This window comes from Poecile atricapillus, chromosome 3 (genome assembly GCF_030490865.1).
Source record: "Poecile atricapillus isolate bPoeAtr1 chromosome 3, bPoeAtr1.hap1, whole genome shotgun sequence".
Classification (NCBI taxonomy): Eukaryota; Metazoa; Chordata; class Aves; order Passeriformes; family Paridae; genus Poecile; species Poecile atricapillus.
In genome coordinates, this window is record NC_081251.1 from 7,778,302 (window position 1) to 7,806,092 (window position 27,791).

The 27,791-nt window shown below is 38.5% G+C and overlaps 2 protein-coding genes across 6 annotated transcripts in view; one reads left to right on the forward strand and one right to left on the reverse strand.

The window, feature by feature from the left end:
• Window positions 1-15,702, forward strand: part of ATAD2B (ATPase family AAA domain containing 2B) — a 76,689-nt gene extending 60,987 nt beyond the window's left edge. For both annotated transcript variants that reach the window (XM_058836749.1, XM_058836751.1), the window contains exons 25-28: window positions 7,569-8,264; window positions 9,864-9,991; window positions 11,133-11,261; window positions 12,330-15,702. In XM_058836749.1, the coding sequence (XP_058692732.1) occupies window positions 7,569-8,264; window positions 9,864-9,991; window positions 11,133-11,261; window positions 12,330-12,371 (995 nt within the window). In that variant the 3' untranslated portion in view covers window positions 12,372-15,702. The remainder of the gene's footprint in view (window positions 1-7,568; window positions 8,265-9,863; window positions 9,992-11,132; window positions 11,262-12,329) is intronic.
• A 7,867-nt stretch (window positions 15,703-23,569) lies between these two features.
• Window positions 23,570-27,791, reverse strand: part of KLHL29 (kelch like family member 29) — a 389,363-nt gene continuing 385,141 nt past the window's right edge. For all 4 annotated transcript variants that reach the window (XM_058835996.1, XM_058835997.1, XM_058835995.1 and 1 more), the window contains one exon: window positions 23,570-25,908. In XM_058835996.1, the coding sequence (XP_058691979.1) occupies window positions 25,725-25,908 (184 nt within the window). In that variant the 3' untranslated portion in view covers window positions 23,570-25,724. The remainder of the gene's footprint in view (window positions 25,909-27,791) is intronic.

Consider the following 27,791-nt stretch of genomic DNA (forward strand, 5'->3'; position numbering starts at 1 on the left):
TTTATGCCATATGATAAATAGCATAGCTGTGAAAATGGCATTTGGAGCAAATAAAGAAAATTTAAATCCTTTGTGCTATGCAAACTATTAAAAATACAAGTTTTATATGAAGTTTTATGAAATATGAAGTAAACACACTGCTAACTTTTCCCAATAATTTAAGTGATTAGTGGTCTCTCTAGAAAGAACTGTAGAGATACCAAGCAAGGATCTAAAAAACTATGGCAGAAAATGTTGTTTCTAAATAAACAATATTTTCTTTGCCTTTTTTTGGTTGGTTGGTTGGTTTTTGGTTTGCTCTTTTTCACCCTCAGATGGTGATCTTTGCTGTCCTATGGAACACTTTGCTTCTGCTTTATCATGGAAAGGCTTTTGTTTTGTCTGGAGTACTTTTTAAAAAAGATTCATAGAACGAAAAGGTCTTTCATTTACTGTCTTTCTCAGAAATTGTTTTATTCTCAGTCTTTGTCCGATTTTCATCTCTTTAGTGTCTCTTCTTTGACCTTGCTGTTACAGTGGTGTCAAGTGATCGCTGTACTTTAGGCTTCTGGGACTGCAGCAACGCCTTATCAAAGGACATGGCAGATCAGATGCCCATATGGTTTTGATAATTTGAACTATTTTCTCCTTTTGCTCTGGTTCCTAGTTCGGATTAAAAAATTGGATATTGGCAAACTAACAGGCATTCAGATGCTAACATGAAAATCCTAGTAGCTGCTGTTTTGTCAGTTATCCTGTGTTGGCTACCATTTAGTTTTCTCCCACTGCTTTCCAGATTTGACTTGGATTAATTGTCACTTGAGATAGAGGCAAGTACTGTCACTTGATAAGCGCCATTAAAAAAGATTTTCTGGAATGTGAGGATGTCTTTACTCAGAGCTGGGACAACTGTCTCTTTTTATCTCTGTCATTTTGTTCTGGGTAGCGTAGGAGTTGGCATTCTGGATGGGAGTGGTTTGATCTCTTGTGCATGACACTATCTTCAGCCAGATGCTTTAAAAAAAAGTTGCAATAATTTGAGAAATAATTTCTTTTTCATGCCTGTTTTTGAAAAAAATACCAATGTAGCTGATGATTCCAGGTTGGTTAGCAGTTCTTTTAAACCCCATAGGCTTTTAAATTCTTCTAATTTAAAATGCAATGTAGTGAATTTGTGGGAGTTCTAATAAATCTTGACTGCCTGTTCTTTTTTGGGATCCCATCAAACTTTTGAACTCAGTGATATCTAGTGACAAAGAAATTTTCTTTCATCACTATTAAATACCTGCCTATTGAATTAATCAAGTGTCTTTTTTCTCTGACAGAAGGCTAAGTGGGTTCTACAATTTACCTGATCAGTGACATTTTTATATTCTTGTTCTTTCTTTATAACTCAGTAATGCAAGATGGCTCAGCCTCTCTTAAGGTTTCCTTGAAAGCATTATCATCACCTTTCTTACAAACATGGTAAAAAGGTCTTCTGAAGTAATTTGACTGTTTTTTCTCCTCTAAGTGGTATGCACAAGTGATGTAATAAAAACAGTTTTCTGACCACATAGATCCCTTCCTTCCTCCCTTTTGAAAACTGTGGCAATGATTGCTTTAAATTGTTTTAAGACTTAGTGTTTCTGTTCACCGAAGTGGGTTTTTTGGGGATTATTAACTTCATTTATTAACTTCATATTTTGCCTCCTTGATAGAGAAACCATCCAGTAGACATGAATCTTTCTTGTGTTTGTTCATGGCTCTCTTGCAGCAGGAAGGTGTCATTCAGTATGCCTTAAGAGCCAGCTGAAGGTACCAAGGATGTGTATAGCTGCAATAGTTGCTATTGTACAGAGCTAATCAGCAGAGGCGAAATAAGCAGATCTGTAGAGGTGGAAAGTGTAAAAATTATCTCCACAGATGACAATAATCTGATTGTCTCTTCTCTTCTGACTTCATTTGCCTCTTTAATTTTCCAATGTGACTGTCTTGCCATGTATTTTACTAACATAATTACTCTGGTTTCATGTAAATTATATTTTTATCTTGGTTTCCCAAGAAAAATCATACCTGTGCTCTGTCCATCTTTGCTCCCCTAATAACTTCTGAATCATTTAGCAGAGTTCAGACAGATTTGACAGAAGTTGAGAGCTGAAAGATTAGATTCCTGCAGGTTTTGTGAAAATTGGTAGCTGGACAAATGCACGTGTCTACTGCAGGAAAAAGAGACAGATTGAAAATGGTAGCTGAGCATGTAAAACATGGTATTGACCAGGCATGGCATGCACACCTCAGAGGGAGTGTGTCCTATGTCCTGTTCAGCTGGGCTGGGGAGGAACAGGAGACACTGGGATAGTTCCATGAGAAAAATTGGGAAGAGCTTGAGTGGAGAGCATTATTTGGGATGGTAGGGGAAAGCAGTTGACTGGGAAAGAAAATACTGGGAATGCTGCAGCCATGATTGCTTTTGTACCTATTTCAACTCCTCCTTATGGAACTTAACTCCTTGTTTTTGAGTAGAAATGCATGGATTCTTCAAGTCTTTGTTTACAAAACATAAACTGTTATATAAGGTGATAAAGATCATAAATATGTGAAGTTGTTGCATGCAGTTCTTTTCATGTGTTTGTCAGTTTTGTGCTTTGAGCACCCTCCATCTAGGTGAAGAAAACGACATCTTTTAGGGATTTGTTCCACAGTCACTTTAAGGTGGTCAAACTGCAGGTCACTACTAAAGAGGCTGTCTTGTCTTGTCACCAGTGGCATATTCCCACTGTGTTCCCTGTGCAAGCACTGTCATTCATGAGTTGGAAAGCTCAACCAGAGATGTTGAAAACTAACCCAGAAAAAACCCCAACAACCTAACATTTCAGATGGATTTAGTCTCCTTATCTGTTTTACTGCAGGAACAGTAGTGCTGCACAAATGAGGCAGTGGAAATGCTATAGCTGGCTTTGGAGGGAGAAATGGCTTTGTTAGTGGAAGCTGGCACCTCGCTTGCTTTTTAAGCCATTGTGGAACTGTGATCTGTTCTTTCTTGCTGCTTATCTCTGACTGCAGTTTGGGACTTAGTGAGTAGAAACTCCAGAGACTTTCAAGTGGACTATTTAGTGCCTCTTGGTAAGGAATGTGGAGCTACTGGAAGCAGCTAAATTACTGTGGCAGGTACATAGATATCCTGGATGCTGTTTAAGAGAGTGTAAGCTGCTGGTTGTAAGTGATTTCTCAAGGTTTTGAGTTACTTTACACACAAGACATCAGAAAGGTGTTGAGGGTTTTGATCATGGAAGAAAAACTTGAAACACGTGAATTGCTTTAAGTGGTTCTTGATACTGCAGAGTGAAAATCTAGACCCATCATGATCTTCCTTGCCATAAGAATCTTCTTTGGATTTAATCCCCAGGAATTCTTCATGAAATACAGTAACAACAGAGAATTTACTGTTTGATGGATGTCAGTTTTATCATTTGCTGACAAAGGATTCACATGCTCTGATGGGTTTTAGGCAGTGTGGAAGCATGGAAGGGGTCTTTTCTGCAGCATAAAGTGAACTTGTTAGCCTTGAATACTGTGCTGCACTTATGGTACTGCAGTAGTCAAACTACAGAAATTTCAAGAAAAAGATCACTGCTGCATCTTATTAGGGTTCTTCCACATTAAGGGAAGCAGACTTGCTTGTTAATAATTGACAGTCTTTGAATCATCTAATTATGTCTGCTTTCTTTTCCACTGTTAATTTTATTTCTCTGTAGTCTACAGTTCTGTCACTGTACTCCTGGATTGGGGGCACAGGAACAGTGCATACCTCAGCTCCAAAGCTTCTGTACCAGTCACCCATTTTTTTGAGATCTCTTTTCCTGAGACCATAGTAAACAGAAAGGTCACGGTTACATCTAGGTCTTGCAGAAATGCTTTGGGAGAGTGGGAAGGAGTTGAATTTTTTGGTTCATATTGTTTAGGATATTTCTAGGTTTTTTTACTATCACTGTTCTTTAATAGCTGAGAACAGTGCTCTGCTCTGGACAGGGTTGGTACTTATGTCACCAGATGATGTTGTCATTACTTAGTGTATCTGACTGGAGAATCTTCAAGCAGCACCTGTCAGTTGGTAAGAATTCAGAATTTCTGAAAGTCTGCTACAGGTTTCATTTTATTTGACGTCATCTAGAGGACTAGTTCTTCTGAAGTAAGGACAGTGCAAAATTTATTTTTAATGATGCCTATGGTAAATGCTGTCTGCTTTGTTTATGGGTCTTTCAGATTACTCTGAAATTGTCTTAACATAGGAATGGAAGAATTTATGAACTTCAACTACTGCTTAACAAAATGTAAATTTGCATTCAGTGATTAATTGCATTGTATTACATAGCACTTCAAAAAAATGCTGTCTCTGTAGATTGTGCATCTTAGGAAGAAAAGAGCAGGGGAAGTTTAGTTTTGATACCAACTTCATGTGAACCTGAGTGAAGTGTTAGGTGTGACTTGTGGTCAGACAGGTATATTTATTGTTATTAAAAATGCTTATTAGTAATTTACAAAAAAGCAAAACAGAAGCTAGAACTGAAATTAAGATCTCTTTGGAAAATCTGCAGAGGTTATGTGAGTATTATAGAGTGAATAGTTGGCCAATTTAGAAGGCAAGTGGATGTATTCATGTGTGAATAATTGCTATTATAATAGTTGGAGTTAGAGAAACTCAGTTTTATAAAGCAGGATTCTTCTGACAATAGTATTTCCACTGCCTCTGGCACAAATACTGCCAAAAGACTGGGTATCAATGGGGAGAGTTCTGATGAGTAGTTTTGAAAGGAGTAATTGAAAAGTGTTAAGGTATTAAGTTGCAATTGTATGTACTATGTTAATTTTTTAAACAAAGTTCACTCAAAATTTTTCTTCTGTACATAGCTGTCCCATTTTGTTATCTACAGGAAGCTGATAGTGTGGCATGAATCATACTGACTAGAAAATAAAAAGTTTGGCATTCTGCTCTTGATAGTTTACAATCTTCTAAAATACAAACATTATGGAAGTGAAGATGGGATTCCAGGTTAAGTTTATTTTTTAGCAGCGATCTGTTAACCCAGTAGTTCCTCCCCACTGGCCCTTTGCATCAGTTTTGTGTCAGTTTTACCCTGTGGTAGCTCCTTCATCCTTTTAAAGTCATAATCAGCTGTCCTGTAGGATTCAGTTTCCTGCCCCATATGGCAGCTTCTCAGATCCATGATACTCTTGCAGTAGTGCCTTTTTATTTCCAGTAAATCTAAAGGGGACCTACATAGGTTATGAAATCTGGTGTCAGTGTCTACAGTTTGTCACATGGTTTCTGGTCCATTAAGCACTTCTACTTGTACCACTCCCTTTACTGGGGGAGTTAAGCAGGACAGAAAGACTGGTGGTGGGTTTTGTTTTTAAATGCTGTATTCCTTGCCCAACTTTTCACTCATTTAGTAAACTTGCCTAACATTTCACTCTGTGTAAAAGAAAAATCTATGTAACAATGTTTTGGTTGCTAAGGATCTGGAACCAGAATTTCCTCTCTCATTCCAAAAGACATTTCTGTCTCACTTTTTGTTGTTGCTTTGTCCTAATTAAAAACAGCAGTAAAAAACAACACACATAATGCTTGTTCAAAAATACTGCATGAGACACTGAGTGAGCTGGACTTGCTGACTCTCACTTGGGAAAGATTTCAAATTTAATGAGATGGGTAATACAAGGATTAATTTAATTTTGCTTTAAAGTGATTTCTCTCACACCTAAGAATTTTAGGAACGTGCTTGTGTGTTTAGGCAAACTGTGGGTTCTCATTCCAGGTGGAACTCACAGTGTGGACAGATACACCAGTAAATACTTGAAGTACTGTTCAGTGATACAAAAGTTGTCAAATATACTTCACAATATATTTGTCTATCTGAATTACAGCAAAGTCTGCCTAAGCAGCCAAAAATCAGTGTATCCTTAAAAATTTCAACTTATTTATTTATACATTCAGGATGTGCTAGATTTCCTTTAAAAGACTTCTATTCACCCATCTTTGGAGTTGCACTGAGGCTCAATCCATTGCGTAATAGAGGATTATTTTTATTTTTGTGAGTTTACAGTTCACTGTTTAGTTTCAGATTTGCTGCTTCAGTGATTAATGAAAATCTCTTGCACAATTTAGGGAAAAAAATACATGAACTCTTGAAAAGTTATGTGAGTAGGTTGTAGTTCATCATCAATAAAAGAGTGATATTGGCAGTAGAAGTCACTATCAGATCTTGAATATAGCTGGAGAAAAAGGATTTTTTCCCCCCCGCCCCAAATCTTGCAGTTCTCCATAAAGATTATTTGTAACAATAAATACACATTCCAAGTGAGACTGTTTTTATTGCAGTGTGATTGTATCTTTAGATAGCTTTACAGCTAAAAGGTTAAGATTTACTCCTAATGTAGTTGCTAAACTACCTGCTTACATACAGCACTCATGGGGAGAAGTTCTGAGTCCAACTGTGCTTCTGAGTGGCTGTGAATTCATTCTCAACACTTGTACCTGCATAATGCTTGTATCTTCAAAGCAAGATGTTTGTAGCTCAGTGTGTGGTTGGCAGACACAGGTGTAGAACTTAATACCCCATAAATCAAAGCAACTTACAGATATAAAGAACATTATGGAGGTGCTCAGCATAAGAGTTCACTTCGAAATGGAAGGAAATTTGTCAGTCTCTGGTTACTGTTGGCTGTGATTTTCATTTATAGTAGCTGCCCACAACTTAAGTGATTTTGCGAAACTAGGACAGTCTTTATCATTGCTTGGATTTGAACATAGAAGCTTCACTTCTTCCCAGTGTCTTCCTCAGTCTTCTCAACTGTGTCTAGTTAGTGCTTTTGAAAAGGATGTTGACAGTAGCATTACGTTTGAATGGTCTTCCTTCTGCATTTGCTCATTAAATTACAAATATGCCCCAAAGCCTTTAGATCGGTACCGTAGTTGTATCTCACTACAGATAGGTTAATAAAAGAAAATGACCTTTCTGAAAAATAGTTTATTATGTAATTTTTCAAAGGCACAGAAAATAAAACTAAGAAATAAGAGAAAGTAAAATTTCCTGGAGAAATAATGAAAAAAGGATCACATGCCGATGTTGCTTCAAGTTGAGTAGCACAATATGGCCCTCACATCTGTCTCTGGTTGGAGTAATAGGTTGGATTAGAGGCTTCCTCATGTCCCTTCCAACTCAATTATCCTATAAATCCATGGATTGCACTTTCATTGTTCTGTTGTATAATCATTTCAAATCACTGAGGAGCTAAAACGGGAAAATGAGAATAACTGTCTTTAGAGTCTCCATTATCCATACGAGTTACCCAAATTACTACATCATTGCTGAGCTGTTTTAAGTACGAATTCCTTGTTTCTATAGTTTAGGAATTGAGTGGATGACTGAATGTTCACTCCTTATACTTCTGAAATTCCTTGTTTCCTCTAATTTGTTCACATTCAAATTGACAGACATTTTTCCTTGAAGAGTGAAGATTGCTGCACTGAACCTTATTGTTATATCCTGGTCTCTTTACTGAGGGGTGCCTGTGCATCTAAAAGTGTTTGTGTTGTTTGTTTTCAGTTCGAATAAGGAGAAAATCGAGACGGCGCTCACAGTGGGGCAAAGGCATTATTAAGAAGAGGAAAGTCAATAATTTAAAGAAAGATGAAGATGATGCAAAGTTTGCTGATGATGAAAATCATGGTGAGGACAGTAAATTGCTGGAAAATGGAGAGCTAGAGATCAGCACTGACTGCATTGAGGAGAATGGAGAGGAAACAGGAGACCTCTCTATGACAAATGATGAATCCTCTTGTGATATTATGGATATAGATGCAGAGCAGAGGCTTAACAATGGGACATCAGGAAAGGAAAACAATTTTGCATCAACAGAGGAAGAGAGCTCAAATGAATCCCTGTTAATAACTGACAGTGTTATCCTGGGTGCTGAAAAAGAATTAAAGAAGGACTCTACATTGAAAGGGGACTGTGTGAATGGAGAGACATCTGTACACAGCTCCGAAGGTGTACCTGTTCCAGCCTGTCATAATGGTAAAGTAGAATCACTTGATGCTGCTTCACCCTGTGACAACAGTGATGGGTCTAGTAACAAGCAAAAATCTTTATCTGAAGATCAGCCAAAGGAGAAAATGGAAGCTTCCAGTGAAAGTCAAGGAACTGATCTGGTGAAAGCTGAGTTACCACATTGCAGCAATAACGAGAAAATGCTACAGAGCACAGACATTGAAACTAAAGATGCTGAAGCAGATAAAGAAGGTATAGCTTGTTTGTCATGTTTTTGTCTTTATCTCAGTGTCCAAGTTAATATGTGTATTTTTCGCTGTAATATCTTATGTTACAATTATTATTATATAGTAATATTTTTTTAATTACTATTTATTTGAAACTCATAGTATGCTTACAGCATTTAATTCCACATAGAAAAATTAGAAGTGCAATCTTGACTTGCTGCATTTTTATCTTAGGCAAGAAAGTTTATCTCCATACTAACACTACTCCATTCATATTTGTCAGCTTTGTGGGAGATACTGAGGTAACATTAAAACAATAATTAAATATTTAAAAATATTACAAATGGCAAGAAATACAATACATATTTTGGTCTGTATATTCTGTCTGATTTATGTTTTGATCTACATGATAGATATTGACTTGCTTTGTTAGAGAATATGATATTATTATTGTTGACATTGGGTAAAAAAGCATAAAAATAAAGAATGTATTCCTTTAAAAATTTGCTCATAGCAAAAGTTGAAGTAGTTTAACTCATAGCAAAAACCAGATTATTGTTTATCTGTTGGAGAAGGTATCTGGCTTTGGAGTCACAGTGAACACAATAACAGTGCAGGAAAAAGATAAGAGGAGGAGGAAAATTCTGGTGGTGTATAAAAGAAGGGGCCATGTCCTTTGAAGACAAGAGAGATAGTTTCCTCAGGGAACAGAAATAGAAGCCTTATGCATGATTGCCTTTTTAATGAGCTTTCAGAATTATCTAAAAGAATGAAATCTTTACTTCAAAAGTTAGCGCTGAGATTTACAAAGTAAATGAGCTTTAATGAGAGATCTGAATTATGAGAAGATTACTGTGTACATGTTGGCTGTTTGTACATACATATTTTCTCTAAGGGTAAGGAGAATAATACAAGAAAGGTCTTAGGAATATCACAAGAAGAGCATGATGTGTTAAGAGCCTTTACATTTCTGAATTTGATCGGTGAATTTTGTATGCTTTAGGATGGTTATAATAGCAGGGGTCCTCAGAAGAGAAGGTATTTTAAATAGTTGAGGAGAAAAATAGTGAATGAATGTAGAGAGAGTATAAGGAAATAGGAAAATACTTCATTCTTTGCAACAGGATTGGTCAATAGCTTGAATACAGAGGTGGAAGAAAGCAGAAACTTGCAAGCATGAGGTTTGGAGTAGAGCAGATGTTGGAATATTGTGATGATGAAGACTTGGGATGCTTTAGAGAGAAAAAATAAGATTTGTTTCACTTGAGCAGAAAGAATTTCACCATTTGCCTAATGTGTGAACTTGCTTTGAAGCTGTTTAATTTGTTGTTGTTGAATAGAAAGATACGATGAGAGCTCTTAGCAGAATTCAGTTTTCATTCAAAGTTGTCACTTCAGAGTTGGGTTTTAAAGATTGCCAGTTTTGTGTGTGTCTTCTGAACTGTGGGTTTCTGCACCTGTAAACATTCAGAGTTCAGCAAAGCTGATGAATAATGTGCACTGCTACAATCTTGCTTGATTCTAAACAACCCAACAAACTAAACAAGCAAAATCAAACTGAAGTGAAGAAATAGGCTGCATTTTGTAGGACTGACAGTGCTGATAATTGTTTTTCAAATTACAGGTTTGTTCAAAAGCAAGAAAACGCGAAAAGTCGCTGTGGAGCAGTCAAAGCCCACAGGTTTGGAGCAGGTTCCAGAGGAACCTTCAGATCCCTTACCCTCTGTGGTTGTTGACCATGACAGACTAAAGGTAACAGAACTGAAAAAATAAATTGAACTATTAACAGACTGAAAAAAAAAGCTTCCTTTCTGTGTTCTGAAGCAACATTTCCTTCAGTTTGGAATGCAAACAAGTATTATGATGGTAGTAACTTTTAGAAAAGATTTGTCAATCAGCATTTTTTGGATGAAAAGTTAATAAAACTACTGAATCCTTACTGTCCCATCGTTACTACCCTTATAATCCAGTAATGACACAGCAGTCCACTCTTTTAATTGCCATTTTTGCAGGTACTCATGTGTTAATTGGCTGTGCCAGGTATCAAGAAACTGTTGGGTGCCTGGTAATTGGGAGTTAACATCATCTTTTCCTGTGTAGGTATACTTGGTGGAGAAAACATAGTGGATGGGAAAGCAAATAGGAATTTGTGTTGATGTTTTGGCATTATAGACTGCTAGTTAATTTTCTTTCAGTTTTTTTTAAGCAAAGTTACAAGAAAGTTTGTTCTCTTCTCTTGGGAAAAGTAGTTTGACCTACTGTGACCTATGAAATTTAGATCCCATTTTCTGTGGAGTACAGATGATAAGCTCTTTGAAAACCATAGAATTGTTATGACAGGAGAAAAAAAAAAAATCTTCAATGTCGCTCTTTGCTACTATGTAAAATATTTTCACCTTTGTTATTAGAAATTTTACATGTGTTGTGTCCTCCTTCTACCCCCTTCTCTTTTTTTGTTCCATTTATCAACATTTGTGGAAGTACCAATGTTTTCATGAGGTGGTACTTTTTTTCTCTGCCAGTATAAGTTCCTAAAAATGTCTCTTTAGCCATCAAAGTAGTTTTTAGGGTTTGCTTTGTTATGATGACTGACCAAGATGAAATAGGATGAAGTAGCATTCCAAAAGAACAAACATTGCCCCGGCTATACTGAGTAAAAGAATCTTAAGAGGAAAAGTGCAGGTATAAGTGGAGAAGTGAAAAGAGACATCAAGTCCTTTTTGTATAAATATTGAAGCAGTGGCCCTGCTGATACCCAGGTGTGGTTCATTTCATTTGTATGTATCCCTTCAAAGGAGGGCTTCAGAAAGACACTGCATTTCTGATTTGTCCTTAAAAAAAATTCAAAAATTATTCTAGAAACACTCAACTTCGCCTTTTGTTGTTTCAACAGAAACTGCTTGATTTGGTGGTTAAGAAAAGTGACAACCTGACTGTTGACCAACTGGAGAGATTGTATTCACTCCTCAGTCAATGCATCTACAGACATCGTAGAGACTATGACAAATCGCAACTTATAGAGGTGATGTTGTACAGCTTCTTTCATTCTTATCTGAATATTGTGAGATAGGCTTTTCAGAAACTGTTAATCTGTCAATTTAGTGCTCTACTAGCAGGCAAAACCTTTAATAGACTTTGAAGAAGGTATCTATAAAAAGAAAAAAGCTTGATGTAGTAACTTAGAAACTGGTAGTTGTTTCTAAGAATGCTTTCTGCAGAAGAAATGCAGTGCAGCAAGGTGGAAGCCAGGTGTCTGCCTTGCTGTCATCCTTTGTCACTGAAGTGTTTGCCCTCCAAAGCCTCCTGTACATCAACAGCAAATTGGTCATTTCACCATTGGCACAGGCTGATGCCAGCTCTGTGTGTGCATTCCCCTCCATCACCACTATTCTAACTGCAGAGGGCTTTGGATCAGCTTGCTGATTCAACTGATAACCAGCCCTGCTGAGAAAAGGACAACAATTGCTACTTTCCAGTTGAATCACTGAGCACTAAATATTTTTCTCTATGAATAATTTACAACACAACCTGGAAAAGCCATAGTGGGGAGGTTCTGTAGAGTTCCTGCAGAATACTTTTCAAACCGTTTTCATGCTATTCTCTGCCATATTCACCTAAAAATATGTTGAGAGTCTGTGCAAGATGTTAGGTAGATTAAAAAGGCATTTGTCCAGCAGGAGTGTGTAGAGACCAATCTTTACTTTGATTATCCAAACTGTGCAGACATGTGGTTACAGCTGGGTCACCAACAGCATAAGTGTGCAGTTAAGACTTGAACTCATGCAGTGTACCACTGTAATGCTTTTCTAATATATATTGAGCACATTAATTATATAAGTAACTGTAATAAGGCTTGATTTTTCTCATGGACTATCATAATAGAGTGGTTTTCTGCATTAATACTTCTTTAATGAGTTCCCTCTTATATCATGTTTTGCTAGCAGATAGCAGCTAATAAACATAAACGTCTGTTTTCATATATTTATTTGTTCAGATTAAAAAAAAAATCACAGTAAGTACTACTACATAAAGTAACTCTATTTCTGTCTCTCTATATTTATGAATAGTTAATGGTCTGTGTCTTTTTCAGGAGATGGAAAGAACAGTTCATGTGTTTGAAACATTCCTGTGAACTCGTCAAGATGGGTGGGTTTATCCTCTCAAACTGCTCATGGGAGAGCAGTCCTCTGAGCCATTCAGTTTCCATTTGCACCAAGTATGTGCAGAGCCTTGGTCTTAAGTGCTCTCTCTCTTTGTTTCTGTTGAATTTGGTGCTATTGTCTCAGGTACCTGAAACCAACCAGCCTACAAGAACCAAACGGAACTTCACATAATTGTATCTGATATAAATAAAGAATACAATGCCACAGCTTGGAGATTTTTGGTGCTACAGAAACTGTTCTCATTCCTGCTCTTGTTCACTCTACATGCATTATCTTTGGGGAAACTTCAGGCAAAGTGAAGACCAACACATACAAGAGGACTGGAAAGAGCAGATCTAAGTTGAATATTTTTAAACAGGCAACCTTTTTTTAATTTTTTTTTTCCAATTTTTCTCTTCTCTGGGGTTATGGACAAAAAAAAAATCTGTCCTAAAGAAGGCAGTGATGCATTGTGGTAGGAATCTTGAGTAACTGGATGTACAGAAATTTGAAGATGAGGCTCTCTAGAACTGCCTTTAATGTGCCTTTTAGTCAATTGAGAAAGATAAGGCTAAGCAATTTGTTTGGATTATAGCAAATGGCAATGTTAGAAAGCTGTCTGCAGAATGAAGATCTCCTAAAGGATGAATTATATTCTCTTCATTGGATGGCAACCAGTATTATGGTTCTATTATGCCTGTCTTACTCTACAGAACTAAACTAAGACACACTGAAAAAGCCACATACTTTACCAAAATGGTGAAATTCCTTTTTCATTGGTATATATTTTGTTCTAGAAACAAGTTACACAGTGAAACTCTTCTGTGTTGCTAAAAATGAAGCATTTTCCCACCATGTCCTTGTTTTCCAGTGAGAGTTCTCTAAGGAAGGCAAGGTTAATGCTGGCAGGTTTCGTTGGGAAGGTCTGTGTTTGTAATATAGCTCGGACTGTGCAGTGCAGGCAAGAAGACATTATAGTTGGTCAAAGTCCTGGAGCCCAGCCTCAGTTGAAAATAAAGCTTCTCTTAGGTTTCACAAGTTGTTCTGTGCAAAGAATTGTTACTGTGGGGAGGATTGGAGGAAAGCCTTTTGAATCCATCTTTTCTAAGAGTTCTCTTGGACTGAATTGTGTAGTTCAACACCTTTCCTTTCTGGCAACTGGAGAGAATAGTCTAGGCAATTTTTATGTTTTATCACAAGCTCGGTATTAGAACATTACCTGGGCTGGTTTATTTCACACCCATGTGGAAAGTGTTCTAGAGCAGTTGGCTGGTGTTCCCATCCTGAACCATTCATTGTGACTGTCCCTATGTAGCTGCAGAAGTGTCTGTCCAGAAATATGCAACGCAGTGTGATTAGTTTTAAATAGTGAAAACAGACTACTGCAGAGATACTGAGCTACCTCAGCTTTTTGTATTTTAGTTACCAACAGTGTTTATGGAGGACTGCAATCACGCTGCTCCCATGTACAAACCCAGGCTTAGGGACTTGTCTCCACCTCTACGGCTCATCCCAGGGTAGTGCTGCGGAGAGAGAAAATATGGGCCTTGGGCTACTGCAGTAATCCAAAGTGCTTTTTGTCCATTATGGTTAAACATCAGTCTATCTGAGATCTTTTTCTCCCCTGGTTGCCACTGTTTTTCTTCATAGGTAATGGCAGCAAAAGGTTTTAAGCATTCATGTACATCTAGTTACACCTAAATGCAACCCATGCAGAAACACTGTATTTTTTAGGTGGGAAAGTGCGATTAAAGACAACAAAAACAAGCAGAAAACACATTTTAAATGAGATTCTTTGATCTCAGATTTGATTATGGGATTTTTTTCCATGTTTCATTTAGTATTTATTAGCATCATACCTGTTTGAGATATTTATGTGTCTGGTACATTAACAGCATTTTGTATTTTGATGGAAATTGTTACAAACTTTAAGATTTGATTAAATGAAATGTAGCAGATTTTTTGTAGCAAGTTTCTGATAAAAGGGTTTTTTGCAAGTCTCAGGTTCTTGCTGCAGAATTTTTTAAAAATATTTATTCCAGTTTCACTTACTCAAAGAAGTTTTTGTTCAAGTAACAGCAGCACTTGTGGAAGATAAAACTGCATTCATTTTTAAGAAGATAATAAATTTATATAAACTAAAACAGTTGAGAATTTTAGTCGCCAGTGAGTGTAAAAAGCAAGTTTAAGCTAATACCTAGCATTAAAAAAGGTTCTAAAAGGTCAGGTTTCTAAAGGAAAATTTTTACTGTCAGTTGTTGATTGGGAAGAATCATTAAGAGGCAACTTTACTAATTGAGGAGCTGCCATGTTGTTTTAGAGAAATGTAGCTAATATCAGATGTTCTAGTGGACAGCTTACCTAAAATGATATACTCGCCTTCTTAGCCCAAATAACCACACTTCAGTTTTTGTTTTCCTTTACAGATGTCTGGTGTTTATAGAGTTAAAACAGCTGTTAATCTATCCATGTGGTCTAAACTTGTTTACTCTTTGTATGTTTTTAATTTTTTTGCCACACAGCACTGGCAAGAGTTTGTACAAATTGACCTCTCTTCCTTGTTTCTTGTTGTGAAAATTGCAAATAAACTCCTTGTGTGAGTCCTTGTGCTGGACTCTATGGAATGTGGCCAGCCAGGAGGAGGAGGTTTCCCTGGGGGCCTGGGGGGGGGCTGTTTTGGAGTGATAGATTTGCTCTTGGGTGATGGCTCTGGAGTTAATTGTATTTGCAAGCTTGAATCTCACCTGTGATTTTTTGTTTTGTTTTGTTTTGTGTCCTCTGTATTGTTACTTGATTTCCTCATATGCCAATGTATTTATAGGATTACTGGGTTTTTGTAATATCTTGTCTTCCTGGTTTTTTTTTGATTGTTTTTGTTTTTTTGTTTTTGTTTTTTTTTTGATTAATTTGGTGAGTCAGCGCTGGTTTTACCTTCGGTCTCCTGAATGGCAGGTCCTGCAGCTGATAGTATTTTGTTTTTTTTTTTTTTTTTGTAATCACAACATAAGCTTGAATTTGGGCTTGTACTTGCATCTTTTGTATCTTGTACATTGGGTTATTTAGACATTGGGGCGTCCTCTTTGGTTTCATTAACGTGTGTCTACTTTGTGGATTAAGTAGACTTCCTTCATCAGCTATGGTATATTTTGGATTCTATAGTTTTATTCAGAATTGTGTTTAAATTGATGTTTTGCATTTTGACTTCATTTTACGTTAGTTTGAAGTAAGTTATTTAATTTTTTCGAACTTCTGGAAATTTTGAACATTTTACTGTAATTTGTAATATAACTGCTGTGAAATACTTGAATAAAGATGACAAGAAAACACAGCTTTAGCTCCTTCAAAAATGTATTTAAAAGAAATGCTGCCTCCTGGCTGATAACAGTCTTCTCTTTCCTAGACCTCCTTGGTTTTGCAGTTTAGATGTGACACTTTGGGATCTTGCTGTTAAGTAATTTTGAGCAGTTTGGTCCAACTTCTGCTTTCAGTGTTTGTCCATTAGAGAAAAGGCTTCCTGTTAGAGGGTTTTTTTTAAAAAAGACCCTTCCCTTTCTATTTATTATATTTAGCAAAGTTGTTCTTACAACTTTGGGTTGTTTGCTTTTGTTTTTTTAGATGAACTCTTGAGTTTTAGGACATGAAGCAACCCTGGACATTTCCCTCTTTTCTTTTCTGTGTACCTTAAACTGTAGGGCTCCTGGGCAAAAGAGTAGTTGAGGAAGGGAGTAGTAGTAACTTAACTTCATGTCTGACTCCAATTCCACTTCTACATGCAGCTTTGAAAGCACAATTAGATATGAAGTTTAATACCTGTTGTATAATAATGAAGTTGATTGGTGAGAGCCTGGGCTCAGCATGGGCAGGTGTGCTTTGACCTGAATGGCCTTGCAGGTACCAGCACCACACCTGGGTTTGCAGTCTGAATAAAGGGAGTAGAGTGTGAGGTCTTGTGTCTCTCTTTGTCTTTCAGGAGTGGGAATGGCCATGTTAACAGAGAACAGATTCATGTCTGATTTCTGACAGTGGCTGTAAAAATAACCAGTCAAAAGAGACAAAATATTTGGGAACTGACAAAAGGATTTTTGTAGAGATACTTAGTGAAGTTGGAGTGGTACTTCAAAAGCATGATTTAGAAAGAAATAGTTAGGATGGGTGTTCCTAAAGCCTTATGCTTGTGCAACACTCAAATTTGTCAAGTGTTCACTGCTTAATGTTGCTTCCTTCTGCTGTTGATTTCTGCCTTAAATGTAGTTTTGAAATCCAATTTCCCATATTTCCTTAAATTTGCAGTGCTGCACATTCTCTGCTTCATCCTTAAGCTCTTCAGGTAATTTATTTAAATAAATTTAAAAATGAGATTATTTTCTTCTGTATCTTGGGTAGGATTTGGACTTGTACTATATGGGGTTTTAAGCCAGCACTGCATGTGAATAAATTCTGCAAGCTAAATCAGTAAACTTATGAACTGATTAATGAAGCCAAACACTTCATTTTTTTTTCCTCCTCCTTTTATGCTTCAGTTGTGGTCATGTAACTATTATGTAAAAATGAGGGATTATAAACTTTAACACTAATTAATTCAGCCTCATTCCATTTCTAGATGAGTCATTTTTTTCCAGTGTGATCATTTGCATATGAAGTATATTTTGGTTGAACCCTCTGCCAGTAGATGGTTGTGACTACTATGAAATTCCATTTATTTTAGAATTGCATTTGAGTTACGCTATACTGAACCTTACTTTTATATCAGGAAAAATCCTTTCCCTTTAAAAGTATGATAAGCAGCTAAGATTTTAAATGTATTCATCACTTTTAGTGGGATGTTAGTGCAAACCTGGCCATTTGCATTGAGATTGGCTGAGTTGGAATGCTGATGTGGGATAATGCTGCTTTCAAGACTGAGATGCAAAAGGTGATGTGGTGTTGAAAGGCTCCTCACATGCAGTTACAGGGGTGGGGCAGGCTGGGGGCAGAGGTTGTTCAAGCTGCACATTTGGGGTGTCAGTGATGCAGCCCCCAGGACACGATGGCAAACAGATGAAGTGGGGTTGATTCTGTTGTGCTGGACTCCTCTGGTTTGCTGGGTTTGCTTCTGACCTCCAGCAGTCTGGTTTCTGGCAGAGGATGTGTGAGAAATGTACAGGTGCCTCGGACTGGATGGTCGCTGGGAGTGCTCACACCATTTTGTCATCCTGGTTTTGTTGTGGACATGAGAGAACCCTTTTGCATCAGTGTAAAATCTGATTTGTGCCATAAAACCCAGAGATGCTTGACTGTGAAAGTAGGAGTTTGTAGAGGATGACCTGTCCACTTTGGGACTCTGCACTGGGAGGAAGCAAAGACTTAAGTGTCAAAAGGACTCTGAAGTATTTATTAATCAAAGGGAGTGAAACAGAATATAGAGGATTAATTCATCCTAGAAAATGTCTTAAATTTGTACTCAGTTTTCTGAGAAGGAATCTTTCTGCTGTAGAAGGTAAAGAAAACAATGGTTTTAGCTAAGAACCTATATGTGATCCCCAAAGCCCCCTTCACAGCTACAGTTTTGCTGTAAAGATCTGGCATTCCCCTGCTGACTTTGTTACACCTTGTGGAATCCCTTTTGTGTGGAGTCTGCCTGGAAGAACAGTGACATCTGATCTTAGTGATAGGGAAGGACAGATTGCTAATACATTTTAGATTTCTAATGAACATAACTCTGACATAAGTTCTGAAGTGATGCCCACTGTATTCTCTGTGACATTACAAAAGGTTTAGAGTGGTAAAAGAAATTTAATATGGATAGTTGCATGTTGTGTGTGACTACTAACATCAGTTTATTAATTACTGTTTTCTGTAGACATTTGAAGTATCAAATAAGAGCATGTAAGACTGCATTTTCATGAAGTACTGAAGATTTAACCAGTATCAAATTAATATCTCACCTTTATGCTGGGGTTAGGCTGCTGTAAAATTAATTAAATCGTAAAAAAGAGTCTTGCTGTAAACTCCTAAGTGTGTCCAGCAGGAAAAAAGTTTTTTTTAAAAAAATAGCAAGCTTCCTTTTCACAAGATTCAGAGGACAGCCACAAAAACACAAGCTGAGCATAAATTTTACACTGTTAATCATGTCAATGCATGAGAATAAATTTTGGAAATGGAAATGAGCTGACATCTAATGATGATTTAAATGTTCAGCAATTTATTATAAAAAAATTGGTTTATTCTCAGGGAATAATGCCAGCAGAAAACACTGCTTTGTTGAATTGGATGCTGTGGCACGTATGATTTAATCTCCTGCATGCCCAGGGCTTGCTGACATCTGAATGGCTTAACAGTGTTTTTGGGGAAGGCATTTAGTCTGCAGAGTGCATCTGCCCTGCTCTCCAAACTTTTCATGTAGTAGTCAAAACTCGTGGGTAGAAACACATGCCTCATTCCTCATTTGTTTTGGTCCAGCTTCAACTTCCAGGCTCTGCTTCTTGCCGTCTCCTTGTGTTTTAGACTATTCATACCTGTTTTCTGCCTCCATGAAGACACTAATGCACTGTGATCAAGTAGCCTCTCCATCTTCTTTTTTCTGAAAAACAAGCTTTTTATGGCTCTCACTGCATTTTCTCCAGCCTTTAAGTCAATTTTGTGGCTTTATTCTGCAGTAGGTCAATTTTTCAACATCTTCTAAAACATCTGTTCACAGAGGAAATTGATGTGATATTCCAGCATAGGTCCCACCAGTGCCATTTATAGAGGCAAAAATCACTGATTCCTATTCTCTGTCCTGCTTTTTGCACATCTAAAGATCAATTTAAGCCTTTTATACCATGAAATTGGGCTGGGAACTCTTGTTGTTTGACTCTTCTCAGATTCCCAGCTTTTCATGATGCAGTTCTCCATCCTGAATGTCAACGTTCCCCATTCCCACCTCTCTGAGGTCCTGCTTATCTTTATGAAAAGAAGTTTTGTGGGTCCCAGCCAGCCAGAAGAGCCAGCACCATACGTATTACTTGTTCAAGCCTCATTATCCTTCCCTTGTCTAATCTCCTTTTCCACAGGTCTGTGACTAGTGATTTTATGTCAACATTTTCCTTCATGAACTTCAGGAGAAGAGGATTCCCCCATTAGAAACACTTTGATAGTACCAAATTGAGAATTGCTGGAGCAGATTAGATATTCATCAATTAATCTGCCTTTTCTTAGCCCATTTAGTATTTGCTGTCTGAATACTGTACCATGAGGAAGTTGAAGTATTTTGTCATACGCTGTTGCAAATCTATTACCTTATCAATCAAATGTGTAATCCTGTCAGAGAATGAGATCAGCTTTGTGTGATACAGCCAATTTTGTAGAAAATCATTGTATTTATTCTTATCCCTTTGATTCATGATCACTTTAGTTAGATATCATCTTTCCATTTTTACTTGGGCTTGATGTCAGGTGAATGCCCTGTAATTACCCAGTCATTTCACTTGCCCTTTGATAACTGTCACATTATCGGCACTCTCTGAAATACCCCCATGCTATTAAAAATGAATGTCAGCAGGGCAGAGACTTTTAGGCTTTGTGGAGATGGTTGAGTGTTAGGTTACCTCTGGAATTAAAAACCCCTTATCCAGTTGGGAAAGTCTAATATTCTCTCCAGGTAGTAAGCAGTCTGGACGTATTGATCTCCATAGGGGATACCTCTTGCCAAGCAGTAAACAGAAATATGAGCCATTCCAAGCTTACATTCCAAGCTGACACATTTCCACTCTTAATTTTCCCCAGAAAAAAATGTGTGTGGCTTTTTTATGCTAGAATCAGAGAATGTTGGGGACTGGAAGGGACCTTAAAGATCATCTCGTCCCAGTCCCCTGCCATGGTCAGGGACACCTCCCGCTAGACCAAGTTGCTCAAGGCCTTATCCAGCCTGGCCCCCGGATATTGGGGGCATCTACAGCGTCCCTGGGCATCCTGTGCCAGTGTCTCACCACCCTCACAGGAAAGAATTTTTCCCAATATCTAACCTAAATCTCCCTTCTTTGAATTTGTACCCATTTCCCCTCATCCTATCACTACAGTTCCTGTTGAAGAGTCCCTCTCTCTATTCCCTGTAGGCCCCTTCCAGTTACTGGAATGTTGCTATGAGGTGTCCTTGTAACTTTCTCCAGGCTCAGCAGCTTCAGCTTTCTCAGCCTGAAATGTTCCAGTACATAAACAGGGAACTTGCAGAAGAGCTGGGCCTAAATTGAAACAGGTAAAATTGAAATTAATATAACAAGTAGTGGAGCACTGCATTCACTGGACATGAAAATATGTAACTTACTAAAAGATGATCTCCTTTAATGGAAACAGCTACCAAAATTCCAGTGGGTTTGGCAGTTTAGGCTTGCTTTATGAGAGCTGATTATTGTTTCTGTGGTAGAGGGACAGGGATTCTGGTGGAGCATCAGGCTCAGGATACTGTCCCCCCTTCCCTGTTCAATTCCCTGATTATTGTTTGGATGCTGTCCACCAGCACAGGGACTTTGCATTAGAAATTAAAGATTGCTTAAGTTCCCAAGATGTGGAGAGGGATTGACTAATTTCTAACTGTAAGACCCATTTTTTATTAACATGTATTGTTTTTAATGAGGTGAGAAACTGATGCTTCTGTAGGAGTGTCACAGGTGACCTTAGGTGTCTGCTCTTCAGCCACCAAAATGTAGAAAAACGTCACTGATGCTGGACAACAGCAAAGGTTTGTTATTGTATTTTGCCAGTATGATCTGGGGTATGTATGAACTCCAAAGGAAGAAAGAATACTGTCTGTGTGTAAAGCTGCTGCTGACTGACTTAGAATTTGTTTAGATAAAGAAAATTGGAATTTATTACTCCGTAAGAAATCTGATAGCTAAACAGGAGTTCCTGAAAGTAGTGATTTTACCAAAAGAAAAAAACACTGGTGACCAGTAAAGGGAGAGTTGTTTTTCACAGTAGTCTGCCACTCTGGTTTTTGTTTCCAAGCTTCCAGGGTTCAGCTGAGGAGCCCACGATGGCAGCTCTTGCTCTGAATTTTAACCTCAGTGGGTGTTTAATCATGCCTCAAACAGCTTGGCTTTTTGGAGGAAAAACAGTGTTTCTGTTCTGGTATTGGTGTCCAGCTTAATGTAATGAGTGATGGGAACACTGTCCCTGGGATGTATCCATCTGCTTCCCTCCAGACCATTCTCTTTCTGGCCTTTTCTGCAGTCTAAAGTTACCAACCCAGAGCACTCCCTGATGATGGGAACTTAGTGCTGCCTTCCTGTGTGTGCAGGCATCACTCTCTCAGCTGAAAGCATGCTTCAGTGCATTTTTGAACTGACTTAAAATGGGGAAAAAAGGCATTAAGGGGTGAGCTCAAGGGTCTCATCCAATTTAAAAAGCTTGTGTTAGCATGACAAGTTAAAAATGTCCAAGGGTAGATATGGAGTCAGTGTCTTCTTACAGACCTGGCACAGGTTGCAGCCTGCCAAGTTCTGACTGCATATGCTGTGTGTAGTTTTATTTGATTCTACATTACAGTACATCACCTTTTCTCAGTGGGAATAGGGAGGCAGTGTGGTTCTGAGACCATGTCCTTGCACAGGCAACAGCAGAGGAAAGCTTTGGGATCCATCCCCTGTTTTTTCAGACAAACTCTTACTAGAAGCTGGGAGGGGTAGTTGAGTACCTGAAGCCACTTGTGCCTGTTCCATCTCTGCTGATTAAACCTGTTTGTGCTGGTGGAGCCGGGCAGGAGCAGCTGCTCTCCTGGCTAATCCCCGCAGCTGCAGAACGCGGGTGCTCGTGCTGGCGCTCGGTTTGTCTGGACCTCTCCAAGAGCAAGCTGGAGCGTACCCAGCGCTCTTAATTAGCTGCTGCAGTTACACTGTGCTAAGCTCAGCCTTAACACCTACCTGCAGTTAATTAAAAGATGGGGTTGCTGAGGTTTTGTTAGTACAGTGTGTTTGCCACTAAATGAAACAACAGGAGAAAGGGGGATGACTTGTGTATATTGTCAGGGGTAGGTGATTACGTGAACACAGTGAACAGCCCCATTTGGAGATCACTCTCCTTCCCAGGTGAGCCAGGGGAGAGTCACACCAGCAAGCAAAAGAGTTTTAATCATTATCAGGCTGCTGAGCCAGCCTGTCCCCCTGAATTTCTTAAAGCTTTTAAGAAGAAAAATCTCTGAGCAGATATGTGCGCATGATTCATTTGGCAAAAGCACTCAGCCAACTTCCCAGAGGGGAACTAAAATAATTTCCACATACAAGTAAAGTAAATAGTCTGTGTCTTGTTCATCCTACCAAGTATTATTGACTAGTGCTGAGTAAGAGATCCGTGCAGAGCCTTGATGAAAGGCTGGCAACTCACCCCACTTGGTCTGGATTATTGCAGCATGGTTTTGTAATATTGAATTGCAAGGCTTTTAGTAATCTTCACAGGCTGTTCAACCTCAGCCACTAAGCCTAAACTAAAATGTTTAAAAACTGCAGTTCACGCTCTTAAATACTCTGTAAGAACCGGAGACAATTTCAATAAATGTTAGGCTCTTCCTGTTAATGTGCAGAACAGAAATTACCTCCTCAGATCCGGCTGAAATGTTCCACTGTGGTGGTATTTGAGACTAGTTATATTTGGCTCATCTTTGTTCCAGATCCAGTTTTACAACTACCAGATGACACCCTAATGAAACATCAAAGAAGCCATGAACTGTTGCATGGAATTGCTCTCTGAACGATGTATCCAGTGAGGTACAGCTCCCACACTGGATACAAAGGAATTTGTATGACCATAGGGCAAATACAGCTTTCATCTTTTAGACATCACAGCAGCAGTGCAGCACAAACTTTTGCTTTTATTTAAAAAAATAAAAAAACCTGTTTATCACATTTTTTTTTTTTAAAGATCGTTTCCTAAACTATCTTGAGCCCTTCTGTTCTTTACTTAATAGTACATTTGGGAAAATAGATGAACAAGAAACAGTCTTTCTGAATAAGATCTAAACTTACTTCTAAAAGATTTTTTTTCTGAAATGAGAATGAAAGCACTTGGGAAGCTGCTGAGTGTTTAAGTATTAGCAATAAATTTTTGGATTTTCAAGAGAAACTAGTTGGATGGAATGAATACATTTTCATCCCTGGCTGGGTTGAAACATGAAGTCCCCATTTGTGCTGTGTTTTTACTTAATCAATCATGACAAAATTAATCCAATCTGGATGCTGAATCTAGATCTATAAATATATTTATTATAATATAACAAGAACTTAACAGTAAACATAAACTATATACAATACCATTACAGATAACCCTGTTTTTAATATTATTCACAGAAATAGCCAGTTTTGTTCCAGTGTGAGAAATGAAGAAATAAGCTAAATTGGAAATGTCGAATGTGTTTCAGTCTTGTTGACAGGTAGCACCTCCTTTGGAGGTAGACACACACCAACACTAAAATTAGTCCTGCCCCAGGCAGTTAGAAACTTGTGCTCCAATCTTTAGGTTCACACTTGCACCCTGTTTGACATAAATACTTTAAATGACATACTAGTATATAATTTTGTTGTGCTTATTATTTTTCTTTTCTTTAAAGAATAAATAAAACAACTGCATAACAAAGGCTGGAACCTCACTGTCAAAATGAGAGGCTTGAGTCACCCTATAGCTTGACTCAGCTGACTCAAGCACATTTTCTTTAAATACTGCAAGATACAAATGTCTTTGTTTTCTTTTTAAATTTTATTTTATAAATGATTATTAATAAAATAAGATGATTAGCTAACCCTTTGCATTGATTTCCCCAAAGCTGTAGGCAGACCTCCCTCCATATAAAAAGGCTACTGTATTTGGTATGAAATTCAACTAGATACTGAATGCAAGATCTCACCCACACCCTGTACAGGACCCTCCTTGAATTATTGGTATGGCATTTGGGATTTGAGTCTGCAAAGGCAAGTATGGCAACTTTTTTCCCTCTACTTGGAAGGAAACCAGACAATCCTTAGCTTGGGGTTACTTCCTACTGGTGAATTTTAAGATTCTTTCCCCTGCCCCCTCTATGTCACCCGGTCCATCTCCCATTTGTTCCTTTTATGTATAAATTTATAAAGAATTTCCACATCACAATGCTCTCTGGATAGACAATATTTTAATATATATAAAAATATAACCCCTGTGCTGTGCATATACTTACAACTCTACATAGTAATAATTTGAAGTCTCTTACACTGGGCTTAAGTCTATGCATTTTTCTACCATGGGCTTTAAACTCATGTGTTTAAAATCTGTAAATAAGACATATAAGGCTTCCACACCTAGGGAAGGAACTTGAAAAATAAAGTAAAATAAAAAAACTTCTCAGACTTTACATAAAAGATAGTGGCATGTATCCCGACGTAAGGAATTTTGGTTGAGAGCCAAAGCCAAGTGTGTAGCCACAGGAGGCATCTTCTGTGTTTGATGAACACGTGGCAAACCCACAGAACACTGTGCGTTTTACTGTGATTCTGGCCAGAAGTGAAGAGTGGGTTTATCAGGAGAATGCCTCTGGAATCCAAACCCTTTCCATTTTGCACTGCGGGAATCAAGCACTGCCAAGTGCAGCAGCAGAAACCCAGAGGAAGAGGTTTAGAAGGCCCCCACCCCCCCACTGTGGGCATAGCCACATGTGCCCACTGGAGGATCACCAGGAGCAGAAACTCATCCAACCCAAGAGAACTTTTGTTTTCATCATTTTACATGGAATTTATTACCAACGGCTATTCTTCTTCTCCCCAGTCCCCACCTCACCCTGCTTTTGGGCTCTTCTCTAGAGAACTGAAATATTTGTTTGATCTGATGGAAGACTGACATCAACGTTAAGCCATCTGTCATTCAAGGTTTCTCTCAGTCATTGGTATTGAAAAGCATGTATTAGAAACAAATGTAGGAATCAAAGTGGTAAGGACACTTTGACCTTTCAAATAGATTGATGCCTAAAGTGTAACAGTAAAACTAATCTGCATGGTTATTTCAAGAATTAAGCTTGAGCTCTAAAGTAAAATGCAGATTATTTTTTTCCTCTCTTCCCCAGTTTAAAAAATATGATAAATTCTATTGCACCTGGGTTGACCAAAAGCCGATGTCCAGAACAAGTGCCACTATAACATCTAGTGACACCCTTGCATTATTAAGTTACAATATCTTACATAGCACGGAGCTCTCTGCTCCTTGTTCACCAAAAGGTGAGGATGATTTTTCTACATTCAATGTAGACACTATTCAAGACTTTAGAGCAATATGTTCACTGGCTGGCTTTGCTGCTTTTGTTCCTTAAGTAATAGTATTCCTCTTGCCTGCTTTCAGCAGGTACAAACAGTTCTCCATCCAACTCCTGGGGAACATCAGCCGCTCTGAATGTACTTCTTGATTGCTACACAGCCGTGTCGGAAAACGGGGCAGGGCATATTTGGTAGAAGTGTCCATGTATTTGTTTTAGGGTCGTAGGCTTCCATGTTTCCCAGGGCAGGTCCTTCACTGCTGACAATCCCACCAGTAGCATAGATTTTTCCATCCAGAACCACAGCACTGTGTTTTTAAAAAAAAATAATTTAAAATGTTAGTTTGAGTTAGTTTTCTTACTGAGCAATTTTCTTTTTAGGCTTAAAACAAACCCAGTCTTTTATAGCAATGGGTGAACAATGAATACACCTTTTGTTCTTATCTGTATAAAGCTGTTTAAAGAGCTGATTTCTCTTCTCTCTCCCTCTCTCCAAAATTAATGCTTTTTGTGTTCCTGCCAGGTAGGTAACTGTTGTCTCTAATGTAAACAACAGATAAAAGTCCAAGTAAGATGTTTCTCCAGCCCACACATGGGATGTGCAGCAAAAGCATCAGGGTAGTGTGTCCCTGTAATACTTTGCACATGCAAAACCAATCCAAGCAATTGGGGTTCCCACCACTTCAGCTGGAATAAGCTCTTGCTTCAGGTTACTCCTTTAATTGTTAATAAGTGCTACAAAATGGGGGGGGTAAAAATCTTCAAAATATGTTCTGTTGCTTCAGCTCTTTCCATGTTTATACCCTGGAATGGGGGCTTGGAGATCCCACTGACTTTGTCCTTGTGCATCCCAGAGTGGTCCATGGGAAAGCGGATCTGGGGCACACAGATCTGATGGTCGGTGCTGTGCAGCTGAGGGAATGACAGGGCAGCTCTTTGTTGGCATCTAAAGAAGAAAAAAAACTTACTGCTTTCCTAAAGTGAAAGTGTTTGACTTCAGATACCTCGTGTAAATCAAGAACAATGGGGCTGGGCTAATCCCATGGTCCGTGGACTCCTGGTAAGAGGGAAAGTGCACAGATGTGGATGGTATTTGAAAGAAAAATTGCTGCTTGGTTTCATCTCTTCCTCTTCCTTCCACTTTATGCCTTGGCCTCTTGTGCAGTGGTGCACACAGAAAGACACTTCTTTGGGCTGATGAAGATGGGGCTGGGCTCCCATGTGTGCATTTGGAAACGGCAGAGCATGGCACAGGTGTCTGGGTGGGAAAAGCCAATATGGGGCTGTTTGCTTTTCATCTGCCAGGAAGCCCATATTTGCCTTCCAATTTGATTTAAAGATGTTAATCTAGATGGGGTTGAAAATGCCTTTTTTGGTGGCTGGATCCATTTAGAGAGCAGCTGATGAATGGTTGTGTTGGGAAGGAAAATGGAGACTTGAAGAGTATGTACCTGCCAAAGGATAGCAGGGAGAACAAGAGGGATGGGAAGATGAGAAATCAATTGCAACCAAGAAGGTGGCCTAGATCTAACAAGGTGGAAAAGTGTAGTGATCCTCTAGGCTTGGTACAAGCAAAGTAATTTTGTCTGGCTAATTTTGAAGTAATGGGAAGAGGAAAGATAAAAAGTGATAAAGGCAAAAGCCAGAGAGCGCTGGAAGACACAGGATGAACTGAGACTAAAATGGCACCGACAATACCACGTGCTTCTGAAGAACACAAGACTCTGATGTCCTTGTGGAGAAGCAGAGCCTGAGGTTAAAAATAAACTCACAATGACAACAGTGAGGACTTAAATAAGCCTAGTCCCTGGGTACTGCCAGGAAATGGGAAATAATGAGAATCTTGTCAAAATAACTGTTAATCTGAAAGGAGGAGGAAGGAGAGAGAAACTTGAAACACTTGATTAGAGCCTATCCACAAATCAGCAGGGCTGGATGATGCATAGCCCAGGGTCCTGAGGGAGTTTGCTAATGAACTTACTGAACCATGGGTAATTATTTTTCAAACGTCAGGGAGAAATGGGGAAGAATAAGGACTTGAGTACAGCAAGTGGCATCTTGAAAGATGGCTTTGAAAGAGAAGGAGCCCACCTCTGAAGGAGCCAGAGTGGTGGCAGACAGGCACTGCCCAGCAGGAACTCCTACCAAGACTCAGTCCCTATGCCCAGGAGGAGGCAGAGGTGGTAGGACC